This window comes from Coregonus clupeaformis, chromosome 1, assembly GCF_020615455.1.
Source record: "Coregonus clupeaformis isolate EN_2021a chromosome 1, ASM2061545v1, whole genome shotgun sequence".
NCBI lineage: Eukaryota > Metazoa > Chordata > Actinopteri > Salmoniformes > Salmonidae > Coregonus > Coregonus clupeaformis.
The window spans coordinates 83,325,543-83,341,312 of NC_059192.1; the positions used below are offsets into that span (position 1 = coordinate 83,325,543).

General features: G+C 43.0%; 1 protein-coding gene across 1 annotated transcript in view; it reads right to left on the reverse strand.

The window, feature by feature from the left end:
• LOC121575270 (myomesin-2) overlaps nt 1-15,770 on the reverse strand; it is a 43,603-nt gene that overhangs the window by 15,724 nt on the left and 12,109 nt on the right. The window contains exons 16-28 of the mRNA XM_041888247.1: nt 15,611-15,732; nt 14,600-14,787; nt 14,346-14,472; nt 13,841-14,022; nt 13,646-13,760; nt 12,893-13,055; nt 12,638-12,744; nt 12,195-12,239; nt 8,129-8,265; nt 7,545-7,689; nt 7,379-7,441; nt 6,971-7,038; nt 6,614-6,727 (exon numbers count right to left, since the gene is read on the reverse strand). Of these exons, the coding sequence (XP_041744181.1) occupies nt 6,614-6,727; nt 6,971-7,038; nt 7,379-7,441; nt 7,545-7,689; nt 8,129-8,265; nt 12,195-12,239; nt 12,638-12,744; nt 12,893-13,055; nt 13,646-13,760; nt 13,841-14,022; nt 14,346-14,472; nt 14,600-14,787; nt 15,611-15,732 (1,576 nt within the window). The remainder of the gene's footprint in view (nt 1-6,613; nt 6,728-6,970; nt 7,039-7,378; nt 7,442-7,544; nt 7,690-8,128; nt 8,266-12,194; nt 12,240-12,637; nt 12,745-12,892; nt 13,056-13,645; nt 13,761-13,840; nt 14,023-14,345; nt 14,473-14,599; nt 14,788-15,610; nt 15,733-15,770) is intronic.

The following is a 15,770-nucleotide window of genomic DNA, read 5'->3' on the forward strand; positions in this document are numbered from 1 at the left end:
ACAAACAATGACGATACGTGAAGTCCACAGTGACAAAGACTGAATACGGAACAAAAACCCACAACACTAAGGTGAACACTGACAGTTCAAATATGGCTCCCAATCAGAGACAACGAGCCGACAGCTGACACTCGTCACCACCGACTGGGAGTCACACGACCAAACAATGAAACACAACCAAATACAACACAACCAAATGAACACACCCTGGCTCAAAATACACAGTCCCGGAGCCAGAGCGTGACAGTCCCACCCCCCATACACGCGGAGACCGGCTCAATCGGTACCTCCAGTGATGCTATCTCTTTCATAGTTACCCAATGCTTAGGTGTACCTCCACTGTACTCATATCCTTCCATATCCTTGTCTGTACATAATGCCCTGAATCTATTATACAACGCCTGGAAATCTGCCCCTTTTATTCTCTGTACCCAATGCACTAGAAGACCAGTTCTTAAAGCCTTTAGCCGTATCCTTATTCTATTCCTCCTCTGTTCCTCTGGTGATGTAGAGGTTAACCCAGGCCCTGTAGCCCCCAGTATCACTCCTACCCCCCAGGCGCTTTCATTTGTTGACTTCTGTAACCGTAAAAGCCTTGGTTTTTTGCATGTTAACATCAGAAGCCTCCTCCCCAAGTTTGAGTTATTCACTGCGTTAGCACACTCTGCCAACCCTGATGTTCTAGCAGTGTCTGAATCTTGGCTTAGGAAGGCCACCAAATATTCAGAAATTTTCATCCCAAACTACAACATTTTCTGTCTAGATAGAACTGCCAAAGGGGGCGGAGTTGCAATCTACTCTAGAGATAGCCTGCAGAGCTCTATCATACTATCCAGGTCTGTGCCCAAACAGTTTGAGCTTCTACTTCTAAAAATCCACCTTTCCAGAAATAAGTCTCTCACTGTTGCCGCTTGCTACAGACCCCCCTCAGCCCCCAGTTGTGCCCTGGACACCATATGTGAATTGCTTGCCCCCCATCTATCCTCAGAGTTCGTACTGCTTGGTGACCTAAACTGGGATATGCTTAACACCCCGGCCATCCTGCAATCTAAACTAGATGCCCTCAATCTCACACAAATTATCAAGGAACCTACCAGGTACAACCCCTAAATTCATAAACATGGGCACCCTCATAGATATCATCCTGACTAATTGACCCTCTAAATACACCTCGGCTGTCTTCAACCAGGATCTCAGCGATCACTGCCTCATTGCCTGAGTCCGTAATGGGTCCGTGGTCAAACGACCACCCCTCATCACTGTCAAACGCTCCCTAAAACACTTCAGCGAGCAGGCCTTTCTAATTGACCTGGCCCGGGTATCCTGGATGGATATTGACCTCATTCCGTCAGTAGAGGATGCCTGGATGTTCTTCAAAAGTGCTTTCCTCTCCATCTTAAATAAGCATGCCCCATTCAAAAAATTCTGAACTAAGAACAGATATAGCCCCTGGTTCACCCCAGACTTGACTGCCCTTGACCAGCACAAAAACATCCTGTGGCGTACTGCATTAGCATCGAACAGCCAGCGCGATATGCAACTTTTCAGGGAAGTCAGGAACCAATATACACAATCAGTTAGGAAAGCAAAGGCTAGCTTTTTCAAACAGAAATATGCATCCTGTAGCACTAAATCCAAAAAGTTTTGGGACACTGTAAAGTCCATCGAGAATAAGAGCACCTTCTCCCAGCTACCCACTGCACTGAGGCTAGGAAACACTGTCACCACCCATAAATCTACGATAATCGACAATTTCAATAAGCATTTTGCTACGGCTGGCCATGCTTTCCACCTGGCTACCACTACCCCGGCCACCAGCTCTGCACCCTCCGCTGCAACTTGCCCATGCCCCCCGCCCCCGCCCCCGCTTCTCCTCAAATAGATGATGGCCTGAAAGAGCTGCTAAATCTGGACCCCTACAAATCAGCTGGGCTAGACAATCTGGACCCTTTCTTTCTAAAATTAGCTGCCGAAATTGTCGCAACCCCTATTACTAGCCTGTTCAATCTCTCTTTCATATCGTCTGAGATCCCCAGAGATTGGAAAGCTGCCGCGGTCATCCCCCTCTTCAAAGGGGGTGACACTCTAGATCCAAACTGTTACAGACCTATATCCATCCTGCCCTGCCTTTCAAAAGTATTTGAAAGCCAAGTTAACAAACAGATCACCGACCATTTCGAATCCCACCGTAACTTCTCCGCTATGCAATCTGGTTTCCGAGCTGGTCATGGGTGCACCTCAGCCATGCTCAAGGTCCTAAACGATATAATAACCGCAATCGATAAAAGACAGTACTGTGCAGCCGTCTTCATCGAACTGGCCAAGGCTATTGACTCTGTCAATCACCGCATTCTTATTGGCAGACTAAATAGCCTTGGTTTCTCAAATGACTGCCTCGCCTGGTTCACCAACTACTTCTCAGATAGAGTTCAATGTGTCAAATCGGAGGGCCTGTTGTCTGGACCTCTGACAGTCTCTATGGGGGTGCCACAGGGTTCAATTCTCGGGCCGACTCTATTCTCTGTGTATATCAATGATGTCGCTCTTGCTGCTGGTGACTCTCAGATCCACTTCTATGCAGATGACACCATTTTGTATACATCTGGCCCTTCATTGGACACTGTGTTAACAAACCTCCAAACGAGCTTCAATGCCATACAACACTCCTTCCGTGGCCTCCAACTGCTCTTAAACGCTAGTAAAACTAAATGCATGCTCTTCAATCGAACGCTGCTTGCACCCGCCCGACTAGAATCACTACTCTCGGCGGGTCTGACTTAGAATATGTGGACAACTACAAATGCCTAGGTGTCTGGTTAGACCGTAAACTCTCCTTCCAGACTCACACTAAGCATCTCCAATCCAAAGTTAAATCTAGAATTGGCTTCCTATTTCACAACAAAGCCTCCTTCACTCATGCTGCTAAACATGCCCTCATAAAATCCTACCGATCCTTGACTTCAGCGATGTCATTTGCAAAATAGCTTCCAACACTACTCAGCAAATTGGATGTAGTCTATCACAGGCCATCAGTTTTGTCACCAAAGCCCCATATACTACCCCTATTGTGACCTGTACGCTCTTGTTGGCTGGCCCTCACTACATATTCGTTGCCAAACTCACTGACTCCAGGTCATCTATAAATCACTTCTAGGCAAATTCCTGCCTTATCTTAGATCATTGGTCACCATAGCAACACCCAGCCGTAGTATGCGTTCCAGCAGGTATATCTCACTGGTCATCCCCAAAGCCAATGCCTCTTTTGGCTGCCATTCCTTCCAGTTCTCTGCTGCAAATGATTGGAACGAACTGCAAAAATCTCTGAAGCTGGAGACACTTATCTCCCTCACTAACTTTAAGCATCAGTTGTCAGAGCAGCTTACCGATCACTGCACCTGTACACAGCCCATCTGTAATTAGCCCACCCAACTACCTCATCCCCATATTGTTATTAACATTGTTATTTATTTTGCTCATTTGCACCCCAGTATCTCTATTTGCACATCATCTTCTGCACATCTATCATTCCAGTGTTAATACTAAATTGTCATTATTTTGCACTATGGCCTATTTATTGCCTTACCTCCATAACTTACTACATTTGCACACACTGTATATAGATTTTCTATTGTGTTATTGACTCTACGTTTTGTTTATTCCATATGTAACTCTGTGTTGTTGTTTTTATCGCACTGCTTAGCTTTATCTTGGCCAGGTCGCAGTTGTAAATGAGAACTTGTTCTCAACTGGCTTACCTGGTTAAATAAAGGTGACATAAAAATAAATAGAAATGTGTCTGTGCCTATGTTTGTGTTGCTTCACAGTCCCTGCTGTTCCATAAGGTGTATTTTTATCTTTTTTTTTTATTATCTGATTCTACTGCTTGCATCAGTTACCTGATGTGGAATAGAGTTCCATGTAGTCATGGCTCTATGTAGTCCTGTGCGCCTCCCATAGTCTGTTCTGGACTTGGGGACTGTGAAGAGACCTCTGGTGGCATGTCTTGTGGGGTATGCATGGGTGTCTGAGCTGTGTGCTAGTCGTTTAAACAGACAGTTCAGTGCTTTCAACATGTCAATACCTCTCACAAATACAAGTAGTATTGAAGTCAATCTCTCCTCCACTTTGAGCAAGGAGAGATTGACATGCATATTATTAATGTTTCCTCTCTGTGTACATCCAAGGGCCAGCCGTGCTGCCCTGTTCTGAGCCAATTGCAATTTTCCTAAATCCCTCTTTGTGGCACCTGACCACACGACTGAACAGTAGTCCAGGTGCGATAAAACTAGAGCCTGTAGGACCTGCCTTGTTGATAGTGCTTTTAAGAAGGTAGAGCAGTGCTATATTATTGACATACTTCTCCCAATCTTAGCTACTGTTCTATTAAGTATGATTTGACCATGACAGTTTACAATCCAGTGTTACTCCAGGCAGTTTAGTCACCTCAACTTGCTCAATTTCCACATTATTTATTACAATAATTAGTTGAGGTTTAGGATTTAGTGAATGATTTGTCCCAAATACAATGCTTTTTGTTTTTGAAATATTTAGGACTAACCACCCATTCTGAAACTAACTGCAGCTCTTTGTTAAGTGTTGCAGTAATTTCAGTCGCTCTAGTAGCTGATGTGTATAGTGTTGAGTCATCCGCATACATAGACCGCTGTAGCTGCAGTCCTCTGTAGGTCAGCTGGTAGAGCACGGCGCTTGTAACGCCAAGGTAGTGGGTTCGATCCCCGGGACCACCCATACACAAAAAAATGTATGCACGCGTGACTGTAAGTCACTTTGGATAAAAGCGTCTGCTAAATGGCATATTATTATTATTATTAGACACACTGGGATTACTCAAAGCCAGTGGCATGTCGTTAGTAAAGATTGAAAGAAGTAAGGGGCCTAGACAGCTGCCCTGGGGAATTCCTGATTCTACCTGGATAATGTTGGAGAGGCTTCCATTAAAGAACACCCTCTGTGTTCTCTTTATCCACAATATAGCGGGAGGTGTAAAGCCATAACACAAACATTTTTCCAGCAGCAGACCATGATCGATAATGTCAAAAGCCGCACTGAAGTCTAACAAAACAGCCCCCACAATCTTTTTTTCATCAATTCCTCTCAGTCAATCATCAGTCATTTGTGTAAGTGATATGCAACAGCTGAAAGTCTGTTGTCAATTTGTTTACTGTAAAATAGCATTGTAGACACTGGGAGACAAATTCACACTGGAGTCCAAACATACACTGGAGTTGCTTACCAAGACGCCATTAAATGTTTCTGGGTGGGAACCGATTTAAGTTAGAGTTTTGACTTAAATCGGCTTGAAAATGGCTGTCTAGCAATGATCAACATCCAACTTGACAGAGCTTGAAGAATTTTAAACAGAATAATGTGCAAATACTGTACAATCCAGAGACTTACCCAGAAAGACTCACAGCTGTAATCGCTGCCAAAGGTGATTCTAACATGTATTGACTCAGGGCGGTGAATACTTATGTAAATTAGATATTTCTGTATTACATTTTCAATCCATTTGCTAAAATTTCGAAAAACATGTTTTCACTTTGTCATTTTGGGGTATTGTGTGTAGATGAGTGAGAAAGAAAATCAGTTTAATCAATTTTGACTTCAGGCTGTAACACAACAAAATGTGGAATAAGTCAAAGGGTATGAATACTTTCTGAAGGCACTGTACATGTGGCCACTTGATGAGCATAATCAAACATGCGACTGTATGTCAAGCACAGGATCAGAGTAACCTTTTACCATCTCATAGCTTTGTGAGGACAGAGTATGAGTGGCGAAGCAAGATTGCAGGGTGTGATTATTTATAATGACATCATTGGATGTGACTGGTTTCTATGACAGCGGTGCTCTACTGAGGAAAGAGGCATTCGTCTTCTTCCCCTCAGGGTTATTCCTCTTGTTTCCTATAAATGGCTGGTGCTCCTAGAGTCAAAACTCACCTTGACTGCATCAGTGTCCGCTTCTCTGACTTCTCTTACATGCTCACCAAATGTTTTGGTGGCTGTGTTTCTGTCTTGTCTTATTGTATAAAGCCAACAATTACCCTAGGAACTGACTGCATGAGCGTGTAGGCGGATAATACCCTCCTTCAACACAAACAAGGTCGATATATAGTAGTACTAGCGACAAAGACGTCTGTCTGACTCTTGCTTGGCCTGATTGTGTCTAGATGTTTGCTGATAAAATGGAAAGCCATAGACCTCTTCAGAATTGTATTCAACATCAATTCTGTTCTCAATGGCTGCCTTGAGATTTAGTCTGAATTTACATTTACATTTTAGTCATTTAGCAGACGCTCTTATCCAGAGCGACTTACAGTTAGTGAGTGCATACATTTTCATACTGCCCCCCGTGGGAAACGAACCCACAACCCTGGCGTTGCAAGTGCCATGCTCTACCAACTGAGCTACAGGGGACTACATGCACCTAACCCAGTTTAACTGGAATCCAGACGGCAAGGTCCTTCACTGTAGCCTATTATCAAAACTACAGGGTCTCAAGAACTCCATTGTGCTTCTGCCTATTGTTCACATAACAACTGCTATTATATGTAGTTTGTTCAATCTGTGTGTTTGTGTGATATCATTACCAGGGAAATAGGAAGCTTGCAGGCTCCAGATGCCAGATTGTCTGGCCCTTCAGGGGTAATCTCAACGTCATCCTTGAACCAGTGCAGCACTGTTTCCTTCTTCAGATTCTCCACCTGCATTATGAAACAATAGACCCCGTGACCCGCAGAGAGGTGGACCAGCCCAAACAAAGAGGCATGACTGCACTACAACAACACCATCTGTCATCAAGCCTCTCAACAGAGGGGAACAACGACTAAACTGAATCATGCTGACTGTGTTTGTCGTTTAGATTGGCATTAGCAATAACTCATGCCATGATTTCCATTTAATCTCTTGGCCTAATCTAATTGTACTTAAGGTGAATGTTTAATTACCTTGCAGACGAGTGCAACAGAGCAGTCATCCCCGACATGGACTGACAAAAACTCACTGAAGTGGGGGCCTGGAAATAGGGCAAGAGAGAGACAGAAGGCGCGAGAGGGAGGGTGTGAGGGAGAGAGGTGGTGGTGGGGGGGATTTTGGAGGGAGGGAGGGGGGGAGAGAGGTCATATGAAGGTCACATTTTAATGCATTGTTTTGCTAATAATATCCTTGTAACAATGGGTGGCTTATGGATTTGCTGGTGCGATAAATAATGTGAACCTTTTGTAAGGAATAAATAATTATGATACCTAATCATCATCTTAGTGTACTGGCTGTTTGAAATTCATATTTCATTTAAATATTACTCAAAAGAATTTCACAAACACTAGAGGATTGCATATATTTTTTTTAACTTTTACCCTCTTTCACTCTGATGTACTCGCTCCTTTGGTGTTCTGCGTCTGCAAGAGCTGCCTTGAAATCTAGAACCCAAACAAAGAGATACAGGGGATAAATCCTGGATACCTCATGGAGCCCACCCTGGATTAGAGTAATACAACTCCCCCACAGCAGACATGCACTCACCATCTCCGATAAGCACCAGAGAGGACTGGCCTCTGGCTTTTCCATCCTCGATCTGAACAGTAAAGGTACCCTCGCTATCCTCTGTGAAATGATCCAGCACAAACTCAATGATGCCGGTCTCCACGTTGTGACTCGCATGATTTGGCTGAGGACACAGAGAAGAAGACACCAAGAAAGTTTACAGGAGAGGACTTTACTGAGTGAATGTTGCGAATCCAATAATGTGGTTATGTTGTGTGATCTACTCTAGTCTTGGCTTAAAAAGGCTATTCATGCCATACATAGTGATGAGAGAGTAGAATGTCTAGTACAAAGAGAAAACAAATAGTCTGTGCATGTTGTGTCTGAAACAACACTCTTTTCCTGTATGGTGCACTACTTTTGACCTGAGCCCCATAGGGTTAGTCTCCTAGGGCACTGGTCAGAAGTTGTGCACTTTATCAGAAAAGGGTTTCTAAAGAAGTGCACTAAATAAGGAATGGGTGTCAAAAGTGCACTAGGGAATAGGGTACCATTTTGGACAGATTTTGGACAAAGACAATGTGTCACTTTAGTGTTGACAGGAATAAGGAAGTGAATCGTACATCAGTTGCTGAGAGCTCCTTGTTGTTTGCAAAGAACTTGTAGGTGACAGCAGAAGAGATGTGCTCAGCCTGCAGCCAGAAGCACATGCGACCGCGCTCCAGAATCTTGTAGGCCAGCTGAGTCTTTAGAGGGATCACTGTGGAAGCAGAACAAAGGGAGGAACAAGGTGATGCAAATAGAGGCAAGTTTTGTGATAGAAATTACATTTGCTCATGAAAGAAATGTCATTTGTTCAACACAAGACATTTTCCTCCTCAGAAAATGAGAATAGGCTGTAATGAACCACATGCTAAAAAGTTGCTAGAATAAAATGTATATAGTACGTATAAGCTGGAAGTAGAGGCCTATGCATTGTTGTTCACTAGTTTACTCCAATTAGGGAAGGGGTGGTGGGGTTGGAAAGTAATAAAGGGAAATATAGTTTAAAAAAGGATATGTATCTATATATGTATGTATATGTATTTAAATGTATGTATGTGTACAGTTGAAGTTTACATACACCTTAGCCAAATACATTTAAACTCAGTTTCACACTTCCTGACATTTAATCCTAGTCAAAATTCCCTGTTTTAGGTCACCACTTTACTTTAAGAATGTGAAATGGCAGAATAATAGTAGAGAGAATGATTTATTTCAGCTTTTATTTCTTTCATCACATTTCCAGTGGGTCAGAAGTTTACATACACTCAATTAGCATTTGGTAGTATTGCCTTTCAATTGTTTAACTTGGGTCAAACGTTTCAGGTAGCCTTCCACAAGCTTCCCACAATAAGTTGAGTGAATTTTGGCCCACTCCTCCTGACAGAGCTGGTGTAACTGAGTCAGGTTTGTAGGCCTCCTTGCTCGCACACGCTTTTTCAGTTCTGCCCACACATTTTCTATAGGATTGAGGTCAGGGCTTTGTGATGGCCACTCCAATACCTTGACTTTGTTGTCCTTAAGCCATTTTGCCACAACTTTGGAAGTATGCTTGGGGTCATTGTCCATTTGGAAGACCCATTTGCGACTAAGCTTTAACTTCCTGACTGATGTCTTGAGATGTTGCTTCAATATATCCACATAATTTTCCTTCCTCATGATGCCATCTATTTTGTGAAGTGCACCAGTCCCTCCTGCACCCCCACAGCATGATGTTGCCACCCCCTGTTCTTCACGGTTGGGATGGTGTTCTTCGGCTTGCAAGCCTTCCCCCTTTTCCTCCAAACATAACGATGGTCATTATGGCCAAACAGTTCTATTTTTGTTTCATCAGACCAGAGGACATTTCTCCAAAAAGTACGATCTTTGTCCCCATGTGCAGTTGCAAACCGTAGTCTGGCTTTTTTATGGCGGTTTTGGAGCAGTGGCTTCTTCCTTGCTGAGCGACCTTTCAGGTTATGTCGATATAGGACTCGTTTTACTGTGGATATACAGTCGTGGTCAAAAGTTGAGAATGACACAAATATTAATTTTCACAAAGTCTGCTGCCTCAGTATTTATGATGGCAATTTGCATATACTCAACAATGTTATGAAAAGTGATCAGATTAATTGCGATGAATTGCAAAGTCCCTCTTTGCAATGAAAATGAACTTAATCCCAAAAAAACATTTCCACTGCATTTCAGCCCTGCCACAAAAGGACCAGATGACATAATGTCAGTGATTCTCTCGTTAACACAGGTGAGAGTGTTGACGAAGGCTGGAGATCACTCTGTCATGCTGATTGAGTTAGAATAACAGACTGGAAGCTTTAAAAGGAGGCTGGTGCTTGAAATCATTGTTCTTCCTCTGTTAACAATGGTTACCTGCAAGGAAACACGTGCCGTCATCATTGCTTTGCACAAAAAGGGCTTCACAGGCAAGGACATTGCTGCTAGTAAGATTGCACCTAAATCAACCATTTATCGGATCATCAAGAACTTCAAGGAGAGAGGTTCAATTGTTGTGAAGAAGGCTTCAGGGTGCCCAAGAAAGTCCAGCAAGCACCAGGACCGTCTCCTAAAGTTGATTCAGCTGCGGGATCGGGGCACCACCAGTGCAGAGCTTGCTCAGGAATGGCAGCAGGCAGGTGTGAGTGCATCTGCACGCACAGTGAGGCGAAGACTTTTGGAGGATGGCCTGGTGTCAAGAAGGGCAGCGAGGAAGCCACTTCTCTCCAGGAAAAACATCAGGGACATACTGATATTCTGCAAAAGGTACAGGGATTGGACTGCTGAGGACTGGGGTAAAGTCATTTTCTCTGATGAATCCCCTTTCCGATTGTTTGGGGCATCTGGAAAAAAGCTTGTCCGGAGAAGACAAGGTGAGCGCTACCATCAGGCCTGTGTCATGCCAACAGTAAAGCATCCTGAGACCATTCATGTGTGGGGTTGCTTCTCAGCCAAGGGAGTGGGCTCACTCACAATTTTGCCTAAGAATACAACCATGAATAAATAATGGTACCAACACATCCTCCGAGAGCAACTTCTCCAAACCATCCAAGAACAGTTTGGTGACAAACAATGCCTTTTCCAGCATGATGGAGCAACTTGCCATAAGGCAAAAGTGATAACTAAGTGGCTCGTTGAACAAAACATCAAAATGTTGGGTCCATGGCCAGGAAACTCCCCAGACCTTCATCCCATTGAGAACTTGTGGTCAATCATCAAGAGGCAGGTGGACAAACAAAAACCCACAAATTCTGACAAACTCCAAGCATTGATTATGCAAGAATGGGCTGCCATCAGTCAGGATGTGGCCCAGAAGTTAATTGACAGCATGCCAGGGCAGATTGCAGAGGTCTTTAAAAAGAAGGGTCAACACTGCAAATATTGACTCTTTGCATAAACTTAATGTAATTGTCAATAAAAGCCTTTGACACTTATGGAATGCTTGTAATTATACTTCAGTATACCATAGTAACATCTGACAAAAATATATAAAAACACTGAAGCAGCAAACTTTGTGAAGACCAATACTTGTGTCATTCTCAAAACTTTTGACCATGACTGTAGATACTTTTGTACCTGTTTCCTCCAGCATCTTCACAAGGTCCTTTGCTATTGTTCTGGGATTGATTTGCACTTTTCGCACCAAAGTACGTTCATCTCTAGGAGACAGAATGCGTCTCCTTCCTGAGCGGTATGATGGCTGCGTGGTCCCATGGTGTTTATACTTGCGTACTATTGTTTGTACAGATGAACGTAGTACCTACAGGCGTTTGGAAATTGCTCCCAAGGTGGAACCAGACTTGTGGAGGTCTACAATTTTTGGCTGACTTGGCTGATTTGTTTTGATTTTCCCATGATGTCAAGCAAAGAGGCACTGAGTTTGAAGGTAGGCCTTGAAATACATCCACAGGTACACCTCCAATTGACTCAAATGATGTCAATTACCCTATCAGAAGCTTCTAAAGCCATGACATAATTCTATGGAATTTTCCAAGCTGTTTAAAGGCGCAGTCAACTTAATGTATGTAAACTTCTGACCCACTGGAATTGTGATACAGTGAATTATAAGTGAAATAATCTGTCTGTGAACAATTGTTGGAAAAATTACTTGTGTCATGCACAAAGTAGATGTCCTAACCGACTTGCCAAAACTTTAGTTTGTTAACAAGAAATTTGTGGAGTGGTTGAAAAACGAGTTTTAATGACTCCAACCTAAGTGTATGTAAACTTCCGACTTCAACTGTATATGTATGTGTATGTATGTATATATATATTTGTGAGAAAAAAAACATATGGGGGATTGGAAGTGATGCAGACAATTACATTGATGGAAGTTACAATCTATCTGTAATTTTAAAGCTGATCTACCCCTAAAAAAATTAAAAGTTAAAGTTGATGGAGCAAGGGCTGACAAATACTATTTTCTGGGATTAACAGTTGTCTCCTTTATGTGGTTTACACAGATCTTACCTCATCACCAGTCTACAACAGCACACACGCCCATACAGTATATGCAGATTATTCAAGCCAAAAGCCAAAAAATTTAATCGTCCATTTACCCTGAGCTGTGTTTTCCAAAAGAACATTTGATGGGGACCAGAACTAAGGAGAGTGAAAATAGAAAATCCATATTGAATAATTCAGAACAAAACCTACCCGGGTGTCTGATACCATAGCTCTTTGCCAGCAATTTCTCCAGCTCTGTAATAGAGGTAAACAAGGGGAAGTGCATTTCAGTACTCCAATGATCCAATATCTGTTTCGCAAATTGATTTCAGGAAACAGCCAAACAGCTTCCTCCACAGCAAAGCCTTTTTACATGAAACATTATCGTATACTTCCACGGTAACAGTTGTCTGCACTGCACAAGACCAGACATGCATGTACTGTATCACTACATCATATAATATTCATGAATGACTGTGAAAGGTGCCACTATTGTCTGCCGTATAATGAAGTGCTGTTGTGTTGACTTAGATGTACTAGTACAGTATGCATGCATGTATGTGCAAAATCTATTTTATACCATGATACGTCCATAATGAGGGTTATAAATAAGTAACCTCTTATTTACGATCCACTCCCCACCCAGGGCCTACCTTCAGCATGGATTTCATGGCTGGCAGAAACACCATCAGTGTTAGTTACAGCAACGGAGAAGCAACCCACATCCCCCTGGTCGAGGTGCTTGAAAATAAGCTTGGAGCTAGAAAGAAATGAAAGAAAGAGACATCATTTAATATAGGGTCCAGGAAATATTGAGCACACCAATAGAAGTATATTACACATTTCTGAATCAGTTTTATTTTGCTAAAATATATTTGATCTGTTGACAAGTTTTGTGCATAGCTTACGTGCTGCCCTCTGTTTTGATGACAATTTCTTTGGAGAAGTCAGTGATTTCCTTGTAGAATTTCTTCCACACAAAGTGGGAGCTCTCCGTAATTTGACAGCTTTCAAATGACAGGATGATGTCTCCCGACTCTTTGTCCACTGTGCAGGTCATCTCCTGGGCACCTTTTGGAGTGACAAAGCAAAGGGTGAAGTTGACAGGCAACAGAAATAGAAATCTGGGATTGCAAGCACAGCATGTCCTAGAGATTGGTGTTTAGGTGCAGTCATCCTATGGTAGTATGTTCATTATATGTCCACAGTGTATTTGTGTCTGTATGTTCTGCATCCTCTGTTGAATTAATATCTAGAGAATTGTGAGAATGACTTTTCCCTGATCTCACCCAGCCTTGCGCTTGAGTTGCTGAGGTCCCTGCAGAATACAACACTGCTCTCTGCTGGTTGCCTGATGCTCTCATTCCAACCACTTTACAGAGCTCAATATGAGTCATCTATTTTTCTCTCCTCCCACGTCCTCCCAATGTCTTATCGACAGAAGAACAGACTACCCCTCCCTAAGCCCCTCCTCAACATCCCTGTTTAGTGTACCCCACACTCCGTGGTGTTACTCTCCTACCTTTCAGCCAATCTAACTCCCATTTTAATGGGAATCCTGACCCAAATAAACATTCTCTGTGGAACGCACTGAATGAATGTTGCTCTGTACTAAGCCACATTGAAGCTCAGCATTGGGAATTGTGTCTGTCCAACAGTACCTTCCACTGCTTTGGCAACCACAGGGTTAGAAGCCAAGGAAGGCTTGCCGGCACCTTCAGAGTTTGCCGCCCGCACTCTGAACACATAGGACACTCCAGCTTCCAGCCCAGTCACCTGAAAACAACAAGGACTGTAAAATGTGCCAGACAGGGTACATTGTCATAACTCATAGGTATTCTAGGAATACTCTGTACCTTGTGGTAGCGGTGACTGACAGCATGGCTCTCATTGGAACAGTGCCATTCATCTGAGCCTTTCTTGGCAAAGTCCACAAAGTAGCCTGTGATTGGGCTGGCGCCGGTGTAGACTGGAGCCTTCCACTCCACCACCACAGAGTCATCGCGGATCTCGCAGAAGGTCATGTCATAAGCTGGACCTGAAATTCAGAGTTCAGTAAATGTAGAAAATTACAGCCAAACAGTTCTTTATGTCAGACATGTAACTCTGAGCACAGAGGTCAGACTGTGTAATGTGTACGTGCTGCTATCTTAACGATTGATGTTGGAAGTGGCACTGGCGATAAGCTTGAATGCACCTCTTCCAGAATTCATCATCACATAAAAAGGATGAGATATGCATTAACGGTTTAAATATGCAACGGTATTTGCATGTAAAATGACGTTCACTTCTTTGAACTATGCACACTTCGTTTCATCTTTAAAATATCAACTTGTTTCAGAGAGGTTTTCGGTACTGTACCTGGCTCGGGCATGGTCCAGGCATCACATTGGAATGCCTTGCTAGGGGCAGAGGGGGCACCAAGACCAGCAAGACTTCCACCATAAACCATGAACTCATAAACTGCACCTGCACTCAAATGTTCAACCTATAGTTGTGAGGGAAAGTGCTAAAATTGTTAAAACTGTTTGAATCACTGCATAATAGATTCCATATGATCCAATGATCCTAACTGTAACATATTTTTAAATGACTAAGGTCAATCAGATTTGTACCTTGAACAGCCTCTCTTTGATGGGTGGGATGTTGACCTCTCTCCATGTATGTTCTCCGTGCCTGCGTTTGTTGATGTAGTATTCAGCCACCGGAGAGCCACCAGAGTGGACGGGCCGCTTCCAGTTCAGAACCATGGACTCGCCATCACAAGCGAGCAGAGCAATGTCATATGGAGCAGAGGGAATCGCTGCAAACAGAGTTTATAAGTGTCTTAAACATGCATCATGGTGGATATATAGCAGGGGTCCCTAACTCCTGGAGAAATACTGGTTGTGCATGCTTTCAGTAGCATGTATATAATACATGAATCTTAGTTCATCATGGAGTCAACTAGCATGTTAAATATGATCATTGTTTGTTACAAACACAAAATACTGCAAGCCACATAGCTTGGAGTATCACCAATTAATGAGTAAAAAAATGGATGGTGAAACAATCTGCAGTTGTTGGTTGAATGTCCCAAAGGAACTCTATCAGCCAATGGTTTGTTTTCTACTCATATTGCCTAAATTATTCACATTATTTGGACAAGGAGAAAAATGAATGACGATAGACCAAATCCAATAGGCTCCCAGTCTGTCCTGCTGAAAGCATAATGGTCCTTTTCATTTATTGGAGACATTGTTTTGAGATATTCGGCCAACTTTGTTTGTCATACTTCTGGAGAGCTACCAACAGTCTTGATAACCTTGTTACAATTTAATCACTATGATCATTCACAGAGAAAAGAGTCTCCAGCTAAGCACAGTGGGTCGCTAAAATCGTGTATTTGCAATTTTCTTCTGCTGTTACTTTTGCTACTGCCAGATTGAACCCAGCACTTTTTACGCCTGGTTGGAACCTCGACTAATGACAAGTATATCCTGTGTGTGTGTGGTGTGTGGTGTGTGGTGTGTGGTGTGTGTGTGTGTGTGTGTGTGTGTGTGTGTGTGTGTGTGTGTGTGTGTGTGTGTGTGTGTGTGTGTGTGTGTGTGTGTGTGTCTGCATGCGTGTGCATAGTGCATACTCACTGAGGGCAGCTTTGACAGAGAGGGGCGAGGACTCCTGTGATTCATCACTAAGACCCAGCTCATTGATGGCTTGCACACGGAAAACATACGTCTCACCAGTGGTCAAGCCTTGAACCACAAACCTAATCAAAAATAGTAGATTAAGTAAAATGTCAACACA